This window comes from Dromiciops gliroides, chromosome 2, assembly GCF_019393635.1.
Source record: "Dromiciops gliroides isolate mDroGli1 chromosome 2, mDroGli1.pri, whole genome shotgun sequence".
NCBI lineage: Eukaryota > Metazoa > Chordata > Mammalia > Microbiotheria > Microbiotheriidae > Dromiciops > Dromiciops gliroides.
The window spans coordinates 460466106-460488270 of record NC_057862.1 but is presented as its reverse complement, the minus strand read 5'-3'; the positions used below and the strand labels follow the sequence as shown (position 1 = coordinate 460488270).

The following is a 22165-nucleotide window of genomic DNA, read 5'->3' as shown; positions in this document are numbered from 1 at the left end:
TAAAACACCATCAGTGCATATTTAATGACCATTGAACTGGGTCTAGGACTGAATGAAACTGAGTTGGATCACATTTGGGAAATAGACCACAACTGAGAATTGGGAGGTGGGTGGGGGCCAGGGCAATGAGAGTTAAGTGACTTGCCCAGGATCACACAGCTAGTAAGTGTGTAAAGTGTCTGAGGTCGAATTTGAACTCGGGTACTCCTGAATCCAGGGCCGGTGCTCTATCCACTGCCCTGTAGATTCTTAAAACAACAGTGACAATGGACACCTGAAGAACCCTGAGAAAATAGCCAGGCAAGAGACTGGGCAGCCAAGCCTGGGGCATAATTGAAGGGCCTGACAAATATTTGCCAGGCCATGTTCATTAGAACAAGAGAAAAGCAACAATCTGGGCCATAAATGAGCCCACTTCTAATACTTATAGTAGCAGTGGACCGGGGCAGCTAGGTGACACAGTGGATAAAGCATTGGCCCTGGAGTCAGGAGGACCTGAGTTCAGATCAGCCTCTTAACACTTACTAGCTGTGTGACCCAGGGCAAGTCACTTAACCCCAATTGCCTCACCAAAAACAAAAACAAAAAAGAAGTGGACCTTACTGCTTTAGAGGATGTTTTCTACAGAGAGGAAAAGCAGCCAGCTGATTCCTGGTGCCCTGCTAATTTCCCAGAGACACCACAACAGACTTCATCTTCACTAGAAGCAAGCACAGATTTATATAAGGACTCTGTTTAGTAGCACAATTAAAAGGTGTATTTTGTAATTCTAATGGTCTTATATCAAGTTAGAATAAGCATGATATTTTCTGTGAGACAGGTTTAGAATGTTTTTTGCTTTTGGCAGTAAGGAGGCCCATTGAACACATGCCTTTGTCCTGTTAATTGAATGTAATTATACATAAGGTAAGGTGATTACCCAAGGCAGTGGAAAGCTAGAAACTAGACTAGTGAGTTTGAAAAGTTATTTAGGAAGTTACACTTTACTGGCTTTATTGACAGAAACGACATGAACCAAGTCTAGAATCCTCTTTTTGTTTAGTCATTTTCAGTCCCCATTTGGAGTTTTCTTGGGAAAGATCCTAGAAAGGTTTGCCATTTCCTTCTCCAGCTCATTTTACAGATGAGGAAACTGAGGCAAACAGGGTGAAGTGACTTGCCCAGGGTCACACAGCTAGTAAGTGTCTGAATCCAAATGTGAACTCAGGAAGATGGGTCTTCCTGACTCACTTAGCTGCCCCTTATTCAAGAGTTAATGGTATCCCTAATTCTCAGTGTACACAACACCTCAACTATCTCCTCTTAAACTCTAAAATGTACTAGTATCCTTAAAGCATCTTTCTGCATCCTTATTTACTGGCCTGTCATTGAGGGGAAAACCAAGTTATTTGGTTGTCATTCCATACCTCTGATGGCTCTTCAAATAAAGATCCTCCACATATTGTTTAAATCTCAGCTGAGGTAATCAGCACCCTTTTGTTTCACTCTGACCAAATGGGTTAAAGATGCTATACGACATGGTAAAAACTAAATGTGTATGGACACAGAATTAATGTGAAGAACTATTTCAAAAGTACTCTTCAAATTTTTAAGTAACAGACTGAATAGTTTTGGTGCAGAAATTCTCTTTGGACAAGGATTGCCCTATTGACAACTGTTAATGCACACCTTCATAGAACCTGACAAGTGGTAGCTTAGGAGAGTAGTTTTCATTTTATTCAATAAACACTAGGTTCCTACTCTGTGGTAGATACTATTAGTAAAGAAAACAAGAAGAAACCCCTCACCTTTAGATAGGAGGGAAATAAGAAGGTGCCAAAAGGAAGTTTGTTCTGTTCTTTTCCACTTGTCTTCTTTGATCTGGAGCCTGTGATTATGCATTCACGTTTTGCAAATCTCAGACAAAGATCACATTTTTCCTCTAGGCACAAAACTATCTGGAAGCCACATCTGTCTTCTAGCCTATGGCTCACACATCTAGACAAGTTGTGTTAAACACAAACACAACTTGACTTAGAAAACTTCAAATTACCACCAAGGTTATATGGTATTTTTATTTTGTTAAACATTTCCCAATTACATTTTAATCTGGTTCTGGCAGCACTCAGCAGTGTTGGGGGGGGGGGTGAGGTGGAGGGGGTGGTCCACATGCCTAGAGTTTGATACCTGATCTAAGCCCTATTAACTTCAATTCCTCTCAGTTTCACAGCTTCCTATTGTTTTTTTAATTAACATAATTCATGAGTAAGTCACTTTACTTCTGAACCTCTGAAATGGGATAATATAATCCTTACTTTACCAAATAAGGACTATGGAATTGTAAGCTCATGACGTAAGCACTTTTGACCATGTTGTGATCTATTGTTAGGAGTGGAAATCTATTAAGTGTTATCTTCTGCAATGTTTCCCCAGGTACAACAAATGTCTAGTTCTGAGGGGTGAGTAAGTATACATTAAACTGAAACCCCTTGCTACTCTATGAGATGCTGCTGTTTCATCTTGTTCATGTAAGATAGGATGCCTTCACTAAGACAGGAAACACTTATTAATAACAGGGACGTATGAGGCCAGCTCTCAGTGTTCTCAACAGTTGGTCTCCACTCTCCATCCCAAGGGTGCTGATGTTTGCCATGGCCTCAGAGGGAGACAAGGCTACATGTATTCCATCTCTCTCTCCATCCTCCTTTCCCAGATTCTCCTAGCAACACCAAGGCAAACCAGATGATGAGAAATTAAAGTTCAAAAAGGAAGAAAAGAGTACCAGTGAAGGTTTTTTAAATGTACAGAAAAGAGCTAAAGGAAATTCAGGAGAAGGCAATGACAAAGAGGGCAGTGTTTGTTGCTATTATATTAAATTGAAGACAGACTAAACTACACAACAGAAGTGCACAATTTCATGTAGAATTCCTCATTCCAAAAGCCTGCCATCAACATAAGTATAAAAGTGGTATCAATAATAAACTCAATGCTCCCCACAACAGCAGATTAATTGCCTGTGAGGTAGATAGGGCAGAGTCTGCATTTCCCGCCCTTTTACAAAGCTACTTAGCAAGTTTTGAGATACTTCAAAGGTAAACTGGTAAAGTCCAATTCAAGATGACATCCAAACTGGTTTTGTTTATTCAAGGGAACATTCCAAGATCATCAACATCAACCTTAAAATAGCACTCGAACACTTTCTCTTAAATTCATCAATATTCAACAAACCACAATAATAGAACCACGATTTTTTGTTCTGTTGCTCATGTAGTGCAATATATATTGGAGCTTAGGGCCTGGATAGTTCATGTCACTTGAAGGGGCCTTGAAGGATCATATGAATCCAAGCCCTGTTCTGCATTTGTCTGTGACTAGCACAATTAAGAATAGGAAAACTGCTATAAATGCTTCACAATTGGGGGCAGCTAGGTGGTGCCGTGGATAAAACACCAGCCCTGGATTTAGGAGGACCAGAGTTCAAATATGGGCTCAGACCCAACATTTAATAGCTGTGTAACCCTGGGCAAGTCACTTAACCCTTATTGCCCTGCCCCTTCCCCCCAAAAAAAAATGCTTCACAGTATGAGGTCTGTGGGCCACTAATCTCAGTATTCTGGGCCCTGGAGAGGTTGGGCTTGGAAAGATTTAGAGGAAACACAGATTAACTATATCTAAACATCAATACAGTTATAATTCTGGTTGTTCAGAGGCCAGCCACTCTTAAAAGGTTATCACCTTTCAGTGACCATCTTTGCTCAAAAGATCTTTAGTGAAGGGAAAGCCACTATCTTTACAAGCAGTCCATTTCACTTTGGGATAACTAATTTATATGACGTTTTCCTAGGAGCCTGTTTCTGCAACTTTTATTCAGTGTTTTTCTTTATGTTCTCTGGGTATTAAAATACTGCCACTCCACTGTCTTTGCCAAGAAAATTCCACAATTAGATCAAAGCTGACAGACATGACTGAAAGGACTGAATAATAAAGTTATCCCCAGTTCCTTCAATTTTGATTTTGGAGGATCTTGAGATCCTCCATGATCCTGGTTATTCTACTCTGGTGGCTCTCTTGAATCTCTGGAGATTCAATGCCCAAATTCCAGATATCTGACCAAGGCAGTATACTCACCCTAGCACCTCCCTATCCTTGAACACCATGCCTTCTTAGTGCCCTCTAAAATGGAAACAGCTTTCTTTTTCGAGCTGCCATCTCAATCCCTATTCCCGCATTGAGAGTTTATTTTTCACTGACCTTCAGTTGAACTGCTTTCTAGCCACATCTTCCTCGTCTTGGATTTTAAATACCTATTCCCATTAAATTTTACCATATTCAATTCAGTTCAGTGTTCAAGATCTTTTTGAATGTTCTCATACAAAGATACCTCTACCAGCTTTGTGTGCCCCAGAAAGTCAAGGAGCATGCCAATACTGCCAGGATAAAATTAACAGCAGAAGGCCCAGCAGAGATTCCTGAGGTATTCCAAGAGAGACCATGAATCAGCCATCATTCGTTGGATACATCAGACCAATTCCAAAACTACTTACCTGAACTTTGGGCTACACATCTCTTATTTGCAGTAACATGGAATAAAACCATTAAATGCTCTGTTAGAATCTAGGTAAACGATGGATGTTGCTGGCAGTTTACAGTGCCTCTGTAGCTCCTCCTAAGTTTGGGATTCTATCATTCTATCTTAAATAACTTTATTGTCCAATGTAAAAAATATATATTTTTGTCTTTCAAATTCTAAAAACATCTAGTCCTACTATAACTATAAGCTCTAAGCATAGCCTTACTGGGGTTCCATTAGATGACTTCCCGCTTCAAGATAATACACACCTCAGAAGAGTCCTAACATTTCCCTGTCCTCAAGTAACAGCCCCTCCCACTGCCACTGCCCCTGGCCCTTACAGTTGCCCTCCTCTTGACCTTCTGTTTCTTGAGACGACCAGAAACACTCAGCATTTCAGGTAGGAGATGCCCTGAGTTTACACACTTCTAACAGAGATAATACCATAGTTGGACTAATGACTGGTGGCAGAATATGGAGTTTTCAGAGAGTTCTTAAATGCAGATTCTGAGGTAGTGGAACAGTATAATCACACCTCAAACATCACCATAGTCCTTCATTTTAACAGAGATCGCCTTCTGCAGAGGCAAAATGTTCAATGTAGTTTATATTTGGTGACTCCCAGGGATTTACACTATTCATTAAAATATCTCATAATTAGGAATTTAAAAAGCAGAAACCAAATTGGGTAGGCGAAAGGGGAGGTGTATGTTGTTCTTTTTTGGGGGGGGGGTGAGGCAATTGGGGTTAAGTGACTTGCCCAGGGTCACACAGCTAGTAAGTGTTAAGTGTCAGAGGCCGGATTTGAACTCAGGTCCTCCTGAATCCAGGGCCAATGCTCTATCCACTGTGCCACCTAGCTGCCCCTGGGAGGTGTATGTTTTAAAATGAAGGTAATCTTAAAAAACAAAAAACTATCAGCCCAGAGCTACAGATACAGTCCTACCTACCATTCCTAATGAGCATAGTCAGAAAAGAACTAGACTAGGATTGAAGAGATTTGGGTTCAAGTTCTAGCTTTTGCTTTATAATTGTGTGGTCCTGAACAAGTCAGTTCCCCTCATTGAGCTTCAGACTCGTCTGTAAAATGGGAATACTTAGACACTACCCATATCTAATACTATATTATTATTATATGTTAACTAAAACACATAAGACCTGCTTCCTACCCCTTCTTGAAGCTTAACTTTTCTCTATCACACCAATTACCCAGAGGTTGCAAGTCAGTTGTAAAACCTTCTCAACTTGGAAAAATAGCATGCTAAACTTGTTTTACAAAATTCTGGTTCTGTCCAAAAATAATAAAAAAAACAAACCCTTTAACCATACATTTTGCATATAATGCTCAAAATCAGTTTTATAGTTTAGAAGACATTTAGTACATTCCAATGGTTTCTGTAATTAAGTACCAAAATAAGTGTTTAAATAGCCAAGAAAAGAGAGAAAAGATCTGCTCAATGGATTGTCAAAGGCATAGTCTGATGCTATATGTTAAAAGAGCTGGTAGAGTTCTGGTCAAGCAGAGCAAGACTACTGACATTCTGCCATAGCCTATTGCTGTCTATATGTGCTCTTACTAAGGATCTGTGAAAACAGAATGATCTGGAGTTTTCAGATACTTTAAATGATCCATCATTTCCTTGGTGTGGGTGACTATTTACCCAAGACAGGTCTCAGACTCTGCCACGTAATCACCCATGTGTTATCATCAGTCTGTCTCAGAGGATCTACACCATGTTATTGTTTACTTTAATTCTTCGTAAGTGAAAAGTATTAACAAGGTCCTTCCAGTTTTAAAATAAATCCAAGACCTTGAATAGGAATCAAATAATGAACTATCTTCTACCTATTTCATAACTGACAGCATTATACAAAAATGTAAGCTTACATCTTATGGAGTTGAAGGTGATTTTAATTCTCTAGATGAGCTTCCAATATAGCTCTGTACTTTTGAAGGTAAGGTTTTGTGACTTTGGGTAGAAACACAGCAGCCAACACAGCTCCCTCAGTGGCTTAATCTGTTCTTCCAAGTTAAGAAAACCCACACTTGATTTTTGAATTGAAGATCTTCAGCAATGTTTTCAGATCACATTCGTAGATAAGTAACTAGCAATTGTGGTGTCCAGGACAAATTCAGTAAGGAGGGACGAGAGTGGGGCTGCCCCATTTTGGTGCCATTGTGTCAAGTAAGGCACAGCTTACAGCTTACTCCCCTCCCCTGAGAATCTGGCCTATGCCTGTGTGAGACACCTGAGCCTTCCCGAGCCCCAAAAAGATGTACGGAAGGGAAAGTGTCTGCCAGTGTCGGTGTGGCCTCAGGAAGGCAACTAACAGGACCTTCAGAAGTAAGAGCCACGGGAGGAAGTTAAGTTGTCCTGAGTTTGTGCTGCCCCAGTTACAACTGAACATCCATTAACATCACAGTCCAATAACCCACGAGGCTTGTGATCCAGAAACAAGTTTCTGCATTCCCCCTTTTTTAGTCACTGCTCAAGATTACCAGGATTCATTAGTTGCAATTTTATTGATCAATGGTTTTTATATAAAGTTATTTCAGACCTTCTGATTACTGGCCAGACTGAATCACATTAGCATTACAAACCCTTCCCTCCACTCCCCTAAAGAGGGAAAGGGAAGGGGGAAGCAATCCAGCAACAACAATAGTATACAAGAATAAATTAACCCCAAAAAATTTAGTATGACCATTTATTGGTGACAAACACTCAGTTTTACTTACATTCCATGGGGAGAAAAAATTTCCAGCGTGAACAATGAACTGAAGCAGTACTTAACTTGCAAGGCGACCGTGCTTTTTTACCTGGACCATATGCAAAAACTTACTGCACACATTTCTGTGCACAATAACACAACATCAAAAGCAACACAGTTTTATATATAAACATCGTTAATTTTTTTCAGCCCTACATGGAGATGTAATTCAACAGTATAAAGCACTCAAGGAAAATCAATCTGCAGTTTTTATATGCACTACACTGAGATCATATCCTGTAGTGTTGTGAAAGCTGTGTGCCACAGAGAGCTATATATACACACATTTATTTTTTAATAATGTTTAAAAAGAAAGATCAAAATTCATTTATTTTAAGTTCTGTTGTGTTTAACAACAACAACAAAGAAGGAAATAGTAAATGAACCAAATGATCATGTAAAGCTTAAAATTCCTAAAATGTCCAATTTACACAACCATTGGGCAACTTCATCAAGGTTCTATATAAAGAGAGATATATAGAGAGATATATGGATAGGTATATATCTCTATATACATCTGGGACATTAAACTAGATGGCACACAATTGGCATCATCGGAATGGTGCAAAGCTATTCCGACAAAAACAAAATGTATAGCCACATACATGGATATGATCTTTGCAGGTTAGTTTACAGAGAACGTCAGTCTCAGACAAGTTTCTAAACTGTGCTATATAACTAGATACAATTGAGAAACTTTCAAATGAAAAAAAAACGTATAGTGTCGTTTTCAATCAAAACAAAAAAGGAAACTAAAAAAATGTATCACTGTTTTCAGATAAAGCAATGGTTATGGTTTCAGTAACTACAAGGAAGATGGAAGGGCTGCAGCACTCACTCTATAACAGGTTACACTGAATAGGAAGCATTTGATTTTCTCTGGTGCTTTCAGACTTGGGTCAAGTCTAATGCCTGTCAGGCACTGCTGTCCAGTGTCTGTCCCTAAAGGTTTGAGTTAGCCAGTTTGAGAAGGGGGATTGCTTTCCTTTTCTGGTTTCACACATCTATAAAACACAAGACAAAAGCACTGAAGAAGACCATGTGACTCCAGGATGATGAACAATTACTTCCTAGTTGAGACAGGAGGACTCAATGCAGGAGACCAGAGAGTTGATCTCCCTTCACTTGACCCTCCTTCTCCATGAACATATCCAAGCAGTAGCTTGTGCATGATTTTAGCTCTTGTCAGAACTCCCCCACTGCCACCTCCTGTCTGGCCCCACCAGAAGAAACCATGAGAGTTCACAATCACAGCCTCCTCCTGTTTGTCTCCATTCTCATCACTATTGCCTTCATTCACCACATCTCGCCACTGGAGGCATCAGAAATTCCAAAATTGCAAAGCAGTTTCAGTATATTCAGTATATATGTTGAACGTTTAAAGTGGTTTGTGGCCAGAAAAGGTTCAGCACCTCCCACACCTTTAGAGAAAAAACACACAAAAGAAGTCATGAGGCACCAGTTATGAAATGTGATACATTCAGTCCCTGACCAAACAAAAAAACAACACATTCAGGAAGTCCATCAGGTAGTTCTGGGCTTATGGCAAAGGCTGATTGTGGCACTTCCTACTTAAAATGGGAAAGTACTCTCCAGGGAAAGGGAGAAAGATCACTCCCCAGTTGATGATCTGATAAAGCCCAAGGGACTATTGGAGTTAGTGTAAGGGGAGCAAAGGCTTGTTTCCCATAGTTAACAATGCACTCACACAGACATTGGTCCATTTCCTGTTCTTGGCATCTCTGTATTCTGTTGGTCCAACTCAGACAGCAACTTTAAAATGTTCAGTGCAGCCTGGGGAGGGGAAGAAAAGACATTTCTCATTAACCACAGGGCAATAACCTTAAAGTGGGGAATGGAGATCCCTTTGACTGTGATGGTCAGGGTGGGCAGCAACCACTTAAAATTAGTTTGAGGAAGAACCTTCATTACTCAGCGTTTTTCCATCTAATGGTGGCAAGAAGGTGGCCTGGAACTGTCCAAGGTGAGCCACAAGCTCTGGTGGGTCCTTTGCCTTGGGGTGCAGGCCTGAACAGCCTAAATTCAAAGAAGCTCATCCCCAGGGATTTTGTTGCTAGGATTTAAAAAATTTTGTCTAATTTCTTTTTACAGATGTGCCAACTAATGAAAGCTGCCTACTAAAGTATGGCCAGAGGGACACCGACATTAAGGAAACCTCAGATTCTTTAGGTAAATATAAAGTACAAGAGTGCTTTCACTGCCAGCATCAGGTGTTCTAGCTAGTGGCCACTGTTGGGAACTGACAAACTTCTTTTTGGTGAGAGTTCCCAAGGGCTAGACACTAGTCTAAGAGGATTATAACTCAAGACAACTGATCCCAAAGTCACAAATGACAGGAGAAGCAGTGTGCAGAAGGAAAAGAAAGAGATACTAGGAGGAAACAGTAAAAAATAGTTCTTGTCTTGGTGCAAGGTTTGTACCAAGAGGAACAATTGCCCCAGAGAAATATTTGTAGGTCAAAAGTGGATTAATTCTATGTGAGAAACAGAATCAGAAATGTGAACAACTGAAACTCAGGATACAGTTACAGTGTCCTTGGGGTAATGTTCTGCATAAACGAGGAGTTTGCAAAGAGGTGGAATTATAAAGAGTAGATTTTCAAAGAAAATGTGAAGTCAACTACCAGCTGAAATAAGTGGGATAGGCTTGGGCTTTGTTATTCACCGCTCAAAACTGATTTAATTTTCAATCCAAAGGGCCATACTGAGAATAGGCAAGGCCACTTAAGGATTTAGCCTACCATATCATGGCAAGATTCCACATCCTTTCCAATTCCGTGGCTGATCAGAGGTGGCTGAGAGGAGCAATTTATGAGAGAGACAAATTCATTCTTGTTGTTTTTTGGGAAGTCTTTGTACTCCACCTAAGAAGGGCAAAAACAACAAAGAAAATTATGATCATTCTTAAGGACAACTAGGAAAATGACTGTGCAAGTCTCAGCTAGTTCTACAAAAGAGGTTAAGAAAAATGAGACAAGTGCTTTGGGCCGCAGAGATCACACCTGCATTACTCTGTCTATATCTTTCATACTGGTTATTAGGCCTGACTGGGCCAGGAAAGAGTTTCCAAGGACTGGAGACGAATATTTTTACTCACCATCACATATACTCCTGCAACCTGCATTAACACCAAATCAGTCCCTATAAGCTACTTTGCTGTTGCTGAGAAGAAACTGAGATCTTCAAATATACAATCAATTCTGGGCCTAAAAATACCTCTCAGGGACCCTAATTTCTGCTAATTTCTCCAGGTCTGAAATCATTTCTCCACCTTGGTGAACAAAATGTCATATGCAAAGAATGTCACCTTCATCAAAACCACTCCTTTCAAAGGCTAAGTTGTAAGAAGGCTACTAAATCAAAGGCTTAGTTTCTCCAGAAGGCTTTGTCGATTTTTTCAGAGGTATTAGACTCCTCAAAAACCAAGTGATGTGACATTTTACAATTCTTTCTTTCTCAGACCCACAATATAAAGTACCTCCTCTAAAAGCTGAGCAAAAAATTTTATAAGTCTATGCCAAGGCAGAAGTTAGCTCGGTATCCTCCCCTAAAGAATGGAATCTTTATAATTAGTCCTTGTGGCATATGCTAAATTTCTTTAGCAAGTTCCTCTTTCCCCAACAATCTGGGAAGGTATGAAAAGACAATTACACGGGATGCAAAAATAATTACCTGGATTCCTTGGACATTGGAAAGGTAATCCAGTTGTTCAGAGGGTCTGGTGAGTGGCCCATGGGGGACGTGGCCTGAGGAGATGTTATTCTTTAAAATGGTCTCCGCTGTGGGGGAAGTCCCCCCATACAACAGCTCTCTAGCAATCATGGCTGTGACTGTTGCCTTGGCGGGATTGGGAGCTACCCTGGTAAACTCTTTGGTATGATGTCCTTGATTGACTCCTACCGCCTGTGCCACTTCAGGCACCATGGGAAGAATTCCTGCTGGAAGTTGCTGATGACTGAGATAAGGCATCCTAAATTCATCTTCCTTATTACCTAGGGAGACATGTATGTAAATTTACAACATCCAAACTTGAATGCATGACAGATATTAAAGCAAAAGGCAAAGTGGCAACATGCACACAAAATCATATAGAATGAAGAGTATGTGTGTTATGTATAGAACGGGCACCAATAAATATCTAAGATGTTTTATGAACCCAAGGATCAGTAATGCTACTTGTTTGCCAAATTGGCTCACAATCTCAGAGAGATGTAATAGAAACAAAGAAATGGTGGGAATGAAGAACTCAAGAAAGAGAAGGTGACAGGTCCTGAAAAAGAACTTTTAATTCATCTCTGAGATGTATTGGGATATATCAGAGCATGTCAGAGTTGGATGGGACCTTAGAATGCAGAACTTAGAATAGCAGAACTAGGGAAGAGATTCACTCATCTAATCACTTCATTTTATGGAAAATGACATCTGAAAAGAGAAGTGATCTGCCTAAGGTCACAGGCCAGTGGGAGAGCCAAGACTAGACCTTAGGTCTTCAGGTTCCTAGTGCAAGGAGAAAAAATGTGAAAAGAAAGAAGGCAAGATGAAACAACAGATATTCAAATTGTTCTATTCAGTATAGCAGGTAAGAGAACATAAGGATAAAGACAAAGAAAGAGGCAAAGGAGATGCTCAGCCAAAGTATAATCAATGAAGCAAAAGGTCCCAATGACAGAGTTCTCACCACAAGGTGAGAGGGGAAAAAAGGGGTTGATGAAGTTAAGTACACATCATAAAAGTAATACTAACTGATGTTTCCTTTTCCCCCTCCACAAAATATAATATTCACATAATCAGGCCAATCCAATTTCAAAATTCCAATGAGGTCACACTTACTGGTCACATTTTCATCACCAGAGTTGGGCTCAAAAAAGGTAACTTTTCTTCCATCACCTGGTTTCTTTACTGGGGTCTTAAAAAAACAAAGTCAGAGACACAAACCAATAGCATTTCTCTGAAGAATCTGATTGCATAGAGGAAAAAAAATTAACTCTTGGTATTTATATATCAAAGGTTTTAACAAAGTCCATTACGTTCATATTTGGAGTTCTAAATTAGATAGCTCACTGTCATCACCAAGAGCTGCGCAAGAGCAGAGGGTCACCACTACCATATGCAATAAAACCCATTACAAGGCACCTAGCTCTCCCACATCCCTTAGGATATAGTGAATTTCTCATATTAATACAGAAAGCTATTAAACTCAGATGTTTTTTATATGTCATCAGACATCAGAGCTATAGTTAAAGTGGTTTTCTCTTATCCCTGAAATGCTAAACAAGGGTATTCAAAGAGCAGTAAGAAATGCACAACTTAACCCAAAGGAGGCAAAAGATGATCAAATCATGTGAAATCACACTACTGCAAAGGAAAATCTTAGGTTGCCCCTTCATTTATAAATCAAAGAACATCCTGGGACAAACATCACCATCTCAACTGAGATGAAAGTAAGACAGTGTTTCAAACAGAACAAAGGCAGTGTGGTGCAGTGGAAGTAGCACTGGAAGGGAAGGCTGGAGACCAGCTATCAATTACTTTCTGTGTGACTGGACAGGTCTTTTACCTTATTGGGACCTCAACTTTCTCACCTACAAAAGGAAGTGATTACACTTAGATCTTTAGAGGCCCTTTCAGCTCTGATAGTTTATGTTCTAGGACTACATTGTTACAGATTGAAATTCAGTCAAATGGAAGGGCTCCCACCTTCTTAGTAATTCATGATAAATCAATCCTTAAAAGTTTTGGCAGGAAATTCTTAGAAAGCAAAGCCCATCATTTAGACAGAGTAGACTGTAATAAGGCTGTTGCGAAGCAGCATGGGTTCTGAGAGCTGTGCAGAGCACAAGAAAACAAAACAATCATGGTGTTTTCAGGGCTAGCCTAAAAAGAAAATCAATAGAGGTTTTCACTAGGAAATGCTGCTTGCCCATTCCTGTGAACAACTGAAAATTTCCAGCATGACTTTCTTTTCACTTAACATTTCTGAACACCAGGCAACCTGCATTCAGGGAAACAAATTCCACATCAAAAGCACTAGAAATCTGTGCTTTCTTTTCCGTGTCTAACATCACACTGTATTTGTGTTCTGAAAAATGAAGTCTAGCTCATTCGCTAATTTAAGCCTCAAGTTAACCAGTCTCCCAAGCACACTTTAAAGGATAGATACTGGACCTGTGACTTCATTGATAGAGGGAACTCCTGGATGACAAAACCTCCTTTATCAATGCAGGATACAACCTTCTCTGCAATTGAGTTTTAACAATTTCCTAGAACTTTTTCAGGTTAAGTGACTTAACTAGGCTCACAAAGCCAGGATATGTGAGAGGTAGTCCTTTAACCCAAGTCTTCCTGGCTCGGAGGCCAGTTCTTTTTTTTTTTTTTTTGGTGAGGCAATGAGGGGTTAAGTGACTTGCCCAGGGTCACACAGCTAGTAAATGTCAAGTGTCTGAGGTCCAAATTTGAACTCAGGTCCTCCTGAATCCAGGACCGGTGCTTTATCCACTGCGTCACCTAGCTGCCCCTCTGAGGCCAGTTCTTTATCCACTCTGCATTCTGCTTCTACATGCTAAGAAGAGACTAAATCCCACACAAATTCGAAGCAGAATTATCTACTAATTTCCAAGTACAGAAGAAAAATCCCTTTTGAACAACTGCTCAGTGCCTTTGAGGTATACTAAAACAAGGATAAGAATTGATAAACAATTCTGCCCGGTCAGTTTGTAAATACTTGAAAGCTATCATCCTACTTCTTACCACATTCTCATGCTTGAGGTATTGAAGCAATCACTCGACCATGTGTCTTTAAAGATATCATTTTTATGACTTTCCCAAGGACCTAATTTGATGTTGGTCCCTACTGATAAGCCTCCTTAGATTATGTCTGTCTGGGGATGACAGAAAAAGAAATCGACATGCAGATGGTTACCTTTTCTTCCGTCTTTAGTGCTGGCTTGGGGGGCTGGGCTTGAGGGACTTTGAAACCTAAGATCTCTAACATATTTTCAGCTGCATTGCGCTTTGCCACCTTCTTGTTTGTGCCCATTCCTTCTGCAGTGTGACCACCAACTTTGACCTGCACAAAGTCAAGCAACACAATTGTAGTTAAATGTTAGGGGGAAAAGAATCAAACCATGGTTGATCTGTTAGGGAATGAATCAAATAATCAGAGAAAACTGAACAGGTTTATAGTTTTATCCAAGCTGTTCTCCATTTGTAAAGTCATAAACAACACCAAATATAGAGAGAATGAAAGAATCGGTGTAAAAAACTTTCAGGTCCTTTCTAGCTCTAAATTCTACATTGTTCTATGCTAAAGCTTCTTCCAACCCTGACCTTTTAAGAATGATTTGTTGGGGCAGCTAGGTGGCGCAGTGGATAAAGCACAGGTCCTGGATTCAGGAGGACCTGAGTTCAAATCCGGCCTCAGACACTTGACGCTTACTAGCTGTGTGACTGTGGGCAAGTCACTTAACCCTCATTTCCCCACCCCACCCCCAATTTTTTTAAATAAATAAATTTTTTAAAAAGAAGAATTATTTGTTCTATCTCCTGGTTTTTTATTAGCCCTACCTCCAGTTGTTCCAGGTATAAAAACAGGAGTATTTAGAGTCTACTAAATATCTAAGTATAAAAACAGCCTGAATGACTTGCTGCTGTGGCCATGAAGAAATGGCACAACAGTTTCACCTAATCTCAAATCATGTTTGGACAAAAGGCTCAAGGTGGTTTAGGGAAAAAACCAACTGAGCAAATTGTAAAGAGTGTTTAGAACCATCAACTAAACAAGTCACATTACTTAAGCGTTTCAAGAGGTAGCACAAGATTGGGATTTGTAACAGACATTACAGTAAGACATTTCAAAAATGAGTAAACATTTCAAAGAATGTCTTCTCCCAAATAGTGTCTAGTCTCCAAACCTAAGGTCACATTAGGCTGCCCACATGACAGAATTTCACTAAGCCCAGGGAAAGCCTCCTATACACTATCAATGTCAGGAGCGGGACTAGACCTGCAGGGAAGCAATCCATTTTCCCTGCAACAAACTCTAGACAAAGACTAGGAAAAAGGTAAGAGTAGAGTCCTTTTTAAGGGCCACGTGGCAATGGAAGCAAACCTATTAGAGACAACAAGATACAAACCAAGTTGTCACCCACATGTTAAATACTTTATAGTAGAGAGAGGAAAGGCACCAGGAAGAAGAATAAAGAAACCTACCTCTTCATGAACAACTTTTTAAATGTATTAAAATTGCTATCTTTAGGGTAGCTAAGCCCAACCCTTCCCTTCACCTACCTGCATCACAAATTCCCTGCGTCGTGGAAGGCCTCGCTCAGTGAGAAGCATGTATTCAGGCTCCTTATCTTTTTTGGCCTGCTGGATCTGGGCGAGTCGGCTAATAGGATTCATTCCCTGACCATATTCTGGGCTTGTCTGTAGCTAAAGAGGAAAGAATGTTGGGGAAATTGGCTGTTACATTCTGGTAGGAATAACTTCTGGCTCAGGTTGAATATTGATTTCAACTTAATAAGCTGGTTTAAAATTTTAAATTAAAAAAAAGTTTGTGAATTAAAAATCTGCTCTTGACAAATTAACACTGCTACTTTGAAACAGATCACATCATTGGAAAACTTGATCAAAAGATTTCATTGAATGCCTACTCACTACCTTTCACCAAAAGGCAGTTATGTTTTCCTAGAAGGAAGATTTAGACCAAAAGACAAGAGCCCTGGGTTCAGATTTTAGCTTTGACACCAGCCACATGGCTAGGGATACATTACTTAGCTTCTCTGTGTCTCCAATCTTTTATCTGTAGCATAAACAAAATACCTGTCTTGTCTAGTTCACAAGGGAATAATGAGGTAAGTATTGTATAAAATACTTTAAATGTGAAATGTTGTTATAATGTAAAAATTTTAATAAGCCAGAGTACAAGAAACACAGAGGTAGGAGACATATACAGAACAGCTTTTCAATATTACACCCAAAACTTTCATAAAATGGTTTCATAAAATGGACTTTTTGCACAGATGAATTTTTATGCAAGTAAAAACTGCAATCTATCTGTTCAACTGACATGACCAAATCTCTATTTTAAGAAGAGCACTTTGGTGGATATGTGGAGGATTAATAGGAGAGGAGAGACTTGAGGCAGAGAGCCAAATTAAAGGTTACTGTAATAGTCCAGGATAGAGGGCCTGAACTAGGGTGGTTGCTTATATACGGGGGAAAAAAAGGAACTGGGGCAAGAGATGTTAGGAAGGCAGAACTGACAAGACTTGACAACTGACTGGAGGAGGAAGAGGGAAAAGTTGAAGAAAACCCCAGGGTTTTGGAGCCTGCATGACTTGAAGAACAGTAGCACCATTGACACCTTGCAGGGAGAAGATGAGTTCGATTTGTCAAGTTTGAGGTGTTGGCCAGATATCCAAATGGAGAAGTCTAGTAGCAAATGTGGGGAATAGCTACCATTTATCTAGTGCTTTACAATGTGCCAAATGTTTTACACATATTATCTCATCTGAGCTCCAAAGTAATCCTGTGAAGTGGGTGCTTTTAGTATCCCATTCTATAGATGAAGCAATACAGCACACTACATGCCACCTGGCTGCCTATTCTGGGTGTGAAGTTCAGAGGGCAGATTAGAAATGAGAAATGTATAAATTTAGAGGCGATCTCTGTTAAGGAATCACAAATATACAAATGAGGGGTGATTTCTGCAGAGGTGATCACTGAACGCATGGCAGGAGATGAGATCACCAAAGGAAGAGACTAGAGAACTTAGGATAGAGCCTTTAGGAGCTTAGTGTACAAGAGGAAGATAATGAACTGGAAGACACTGAGAAAGAATAGTTATATACAGAAGAGGAAAAGCAGTGGAACAATGACAAGGGGGCCACTGAAGAAGAGAGAATTCAGGTAGAAAGTTACTTTAAAAAATGGAATATTACAAAAAGGCCAAACGAAGATGAGGACTAAGAAAAGGGCATTAGATTTAGTAATTTAGTCACTGATTGTAAGAAACAATAAGAAGAAAAAAAAAAGAAAAGTGAATGCTGTATAATTATAATGACCAAGTTTGAACTTGATGCATATACCTCACTACCTTCTTTGCAGAAGTGGGGGGAGGATATGAGTGTAGAAATCTGCACATATGTCAAACTGACTTTATATGGTTAGGGTTGCTGAACTTTTTTTTTTAATCATCTAATTCTTTGTTGGGAAAAGGGAGCAATGAATTAGGAAACAAAAGTGGGATAAAAACAAAAGACAGACATCAATAATTAGATTTTTAAAAAATCATTGGTGATCTGGGGGCAGCTAGGTGGTGCCATGGATTAAGCACCAGCCCTGGATTCAGGGGAACCTGAGTTCAAATCTGGCCTCAGACACTTGACACTTACTAGCTGTGTGATCCTGGGCAAGTCACTTAAACCTCACTGCCCCGTTTAAAGAAAAAAAAGGGGAGGGAGATCATTGATGACCTTTGAAAGAGAAGGTTCAGAAGGACGGTGAAATCAGAAGGAAGAACTGCAAGGCGCTGTATCAACAGTGATAAAGAGGTGAGGAAGTAAAGGTGAAGAGTGTACACTATTCTTTCTAGAAGGAAACTCCAGGTGGTATTTGCTGGTGGGTTGTTTTTTATGTTTTATTTTCGTGAAGGTAGGAGGAGGGAAGAGATGGGAAAGGCACATTACTGAACTAAAAACATTCTTTTTTCTCCCCCCATATAAATATTTTATTATTTTCCAGTTACATTTGGAGATAGTCTTCAACATTTGTTTTTATAAGATTTCTAATTTCAAATTTTTCTCCCTCCCTCCCCCTACCCCAAGACAGCAAGTAATCTGATATAGGTTATAAATGTACAATCACAACATATTTCTGCATTAGTCATGTTATGAGAGAAGAATCAGAGCAAAAAGGAAAAACCTCAAAAAAGAAAAACAACAACAAAAAACAATAGAAATAGTATGGTTCAATCTGCATCTAGATTCCACAGTTCTTTTTTTTTTCTTCTGGATTTGGAGAACATTTTCCATCATGAGTCCTTTAGAATTATCTTGGACCATTGTATTGCTGAGAAGAATCAAGTCTATCACAGTTGATCAACACATAATGTTGATGATGCTGTATACAATGTTCTCCTGGTTCTGCTCATCTCACTCAGCGTCAGTTCATGCAAGTCCTTCCCAGTTTCTCTGAATTCCTCCTGTTCATCGTTTCTTATAGCACAATAGTATTCCATTACATTCATATACCACAACTTGTTCAGCCATTCCCCAATTGATGGGCAACCCTTCAATTTCCAATTCCTTGCCACCACAAAAAGAGCAGCTATATTTTTGTACATGTGGGTCCTTTTCCCTTTTCCATGATCTCCCTGGGGAAAAGACCTAATAGTGGTGTATTGCTGGGTCAAAGGGTATGCACAGCTTTATAGACCTTTGGGCATAGTTCCAAACTGCTCTCCAGAATGGTTGGATCAGTTCACAGCTCTACCAACAATGCATTAGTGTTCCAATTTTTCCACAACTTCTCCAACATTTATTATTTTCCTTTTTTGTCATATTAGCCAATCTGATAGGTGTCAGGTGGTACCTCAGAATTGTTTTAATTTGTATTTCTCTAATCAATAGTGATTTGGAGCATTTTTTCATATGGCAATATATATGATTTATTCATCAGAAAACTGCCCATTCACATCCTTTTACCATTTCTCAATTGGGGAATGACTTGGATTCTTATAAATTTGATTTTGAACTAAAAACATTCTTAACTGAGCTGGGCCCTATTTAGTATTTTCTTAGTTCCAGAGGGCAGGACAAATAAATAAGAAATATAAGAAAACAGTTTTTGGTCCATTTTAAGAAAGAACCTGTTTTATAGCAGAGTTCATCCCATTCACATTCACAGTTATTATTACTGTCTATTCCTCTCCATTCTATTTACCCCCTTTGTACTTTTTCTTTCTTTCACCCTATTCCTCCTCACCAACGTTTTGCTTCTTACCCCTGCCTCCCCCAATCTGCCCTCCCTTTTTATCACCCCCCTCTCTTTTCTTTACTCTTTTCTCCCTTGCTTTTGTCCTCCCCTTTCCCTTCCCCTTTTGCTTCCCTAAAGAATGAGCTAAGTTTCTTTATCCCAATGAACGTATACGTTATTCTCTCTTTGAATCACATCTAATGAGAGTAGGGTTGAAACAATGTTCACCCCTCCTTTCTTTCCCTCTATTGTAATAGGTTGTTTTTTTCACCTCTTCATATGATATAATTCACCATGTTCCACCTCCCCTTTCCTCTCTTCCTCATAGACTCCCTTTTTAACCCCTTAATTTTCTTTCTATCATCACATCAAAGACAATTTATATTTATACCCTCTGTGTAAAGGCCTGTAAGAAACGATGAGCAGGAGGAGTTCAGAGAAACCTGGAGGGTCTTGCGTGAGCTGATGATGAGTGAGATGAGCAGAACCAGAAGACTGTACACAGTATCATCAACATTGTGTGTTGATCTACTGTGATGGACTATATTCTTCTCACCAATGCAATGGTACAGAAGAGTTCCAGGGAACTCATGATAGAAGAGGATCTCCAAATCCAGGAGAAAAAAAAAATAGAACTGTGGAGTATAGATGCTGAATGAACCATACTATTTCTGTCAAAAAGAAAGAAAGAAAGAACCTGATACTAATCAGAACAATCAAAATACAGGTGAATTCTCTGTCACTGAAGGTCATAAGTAGAGAATAGGCAATCGCCAGCTATCCTCTCCAATCCATCCTCTATATATGTGCCAAAGTGATTATTCTAGGGCATACAAATGACTATCGCTTCCAAACTCAATAAACTCCAATGACTTTGTTACCTTTATGATAAAATACAAACCACTGTCATTTAAAACTTTTCACAACCTACCTTTCCAGGCTTAGGGCAGTTTTAAGCTATTAAAGCTGACCCTGTATATGAAATATTACTCCCTTTCTCATATTCCATAGTCCCTTGATGTGGTCTTCTTGATCCTCCACTTACAAATTCTTCATCTTTTGGCACTGTGCTTTTGCAATGGTATTTCCCCATTCTTGGTATATTTGTCCTCCTCATCTCTATTCTAAGACTCCCTAATTTCCTCCAAAGCAAGCCAGCACCCTGTACATGATGCCTCTGCTGACTCTTACTGCCGCTAGTATCTCTTTATCTTGTATTTATCTTGTTCATGTGATGTGTATATGAGTATACGTGTATATTTGTTTTCCTGACAAGATGAAAGCTCATCAAGAGAAGGGGCTGGTTTCTTTTTGCCTTTGGCGTGCCAGTGCCCAGCACGCAAGAACTGCTTAATGAGCATTTGTGGAGTGTTCGAGATCATTGGTCATAGATTTAGAGCTGGGATAGGTCTTAGCAAGCCTCTTATCCCCTGCCCCTTCATTTTATACCCAGGGAGGCTGCATCAATTATTCTTCTGAAATTGTTTGGGCCCTGTCAGTGTTAGAGGGAATTCAGACTTCTGACAGAGCTGGAACTGCCTTATCTCAGAAGTTTCCTCCAACTCTAAAATTCGGTAAATCAACTGGTCTTGTTGATAAAGAATGGCTAGAAAAGTAAGTTGTGCCAAGTTAATAAAATGAAATATGTGATGGACAAAATACTGGATATGGTAACTGCAGAGAAGTATGTGAAGATTTATATAAACTGGGGACTGGTATGATACGACTGAATGAGCAGGAAAACTGAAGTCATATGACCTAGGTTTGATTTCTGGCATTGCCATTTACTACCTGTGTGACTGTGGGGAAGTCACAACCTGTCGGCCTCTGTTTCCTAATCAGTAAAACGAATGGATTAGATAGACTTTTAAGGTTCCTTTCTAGACCTACATTCATGATCTTATGATGCAAAGCAGAAACTAGGGAAACAATACATAATGGCTATGTTAATGTAAAAAGACAGAACAATAAAACTATCAGGTAGGGGATTATGGGTATGGAACACTGACTATATAATGTCCAGCTTTTTTTCTGACGTGTTGGCTAATTTTCTGAATTTGGACCCCTCCTCTCCTCCTTTTAAATGGTTTGCTATATGGGATAGCTTTCTGAGAGGGGGATGGCATAGGGATATAACTGAAATTGTAGATGATGTAAAAAACAAAAGATATTAATAAAAAACTTTTTTTAAAAAAAGTCAGTGAATACAGGATGATCAAAGACAGAAAGATCCTATATACTGCAAATATCCTGTACAACATCTTTTTTAGTAGCAAAGAATTTGAAACAAAGTAGGTACTTTTAGGGAATGCCTAAAGAAAGCACAGTACATGAATATAATGGAAAACTATTGCACTCTAAGAAACAAGTATGAAGAATTCAGAGAAGCATGAGAAGACTTATATGAAGACTGCAGTAAGTAAGCATAATTGAGAAAAAATCCACAGTGATTGCCACAATGTAAATGGAATGAATCAAAAGACTCAAACTAAATGCTACATTATTATAATAACCAAGCTTGCCCCAAGAAGATCTGAGAAAATGTACCTCCCTCCTTTCATCAAAGAGGTGGGAGACTCTTAATGTAAAATACTGCACATATTACAAACAGCAAAATTAAGGTGTTGGTTAGTTTTATTCAACTTTTACTCTTTCTTTTTATGCTTTTTTACAAAAGATAGTCTACTATGTGGCAGAGCTGGGAGGGGTATATTTAGAAATGAACATGATGTGAAAAGAAACAAAAAGACATTTTAAAAAGTGTTCTTCATTGGAAAGCATTCTGAATAAGTTGTGGTATATGAACTAATACAAAGTGAAGTAAGCAGAACCAAAAGAACAATTTAAAATA

The 22165-nt window shown here is 39.3% G+C and overlaps 1 protein-coding gene across 21 annotated transcripts in view; it reads right to left on the bottom strand.

Annotated features, from left to right (window-relative positions):
- Positions 1-7241: 7241 nt before the first annotated feature.
- Positions 7242-22165, bottom strand: part of STAU1 (staufen double-stranded RNA binding protein 1) — a 59414-nt gene continuing 44490 nt past the window's right edge. For all 21 annotated transcript variants that reach the window (XM_043982795.1, XM_043982794.1, XM_043982798.1 and 18 more), the window contains 7 exons: positions 15625-15768; positions 14258-14404; positions 12169-12244; positions 11011-11330; positions 10080-10202; positions 9027-9112; positions 7242-8739 (listed from right to left, as the gene is read on the bottom strand). In XM_043982795.1, the coding sequence (XP_043838730.1) occupies positions 8724-8739; positions 9027-9112; positions 10080-10202; positions 11011-11330; positions 12169-12244; positions 14258-14404; positions 15625-15768 (912 nt within the window). In that variant the 3' untranslated portion in view covers positions 7242-8723. The remainder of the gene's footprint in view (positions 8740-9026; positions 9113-10079; positions 10203-11010; positions 11331-12168; positions 12245-14257; positions 14405-15624; positions 15769-22165) is intronic.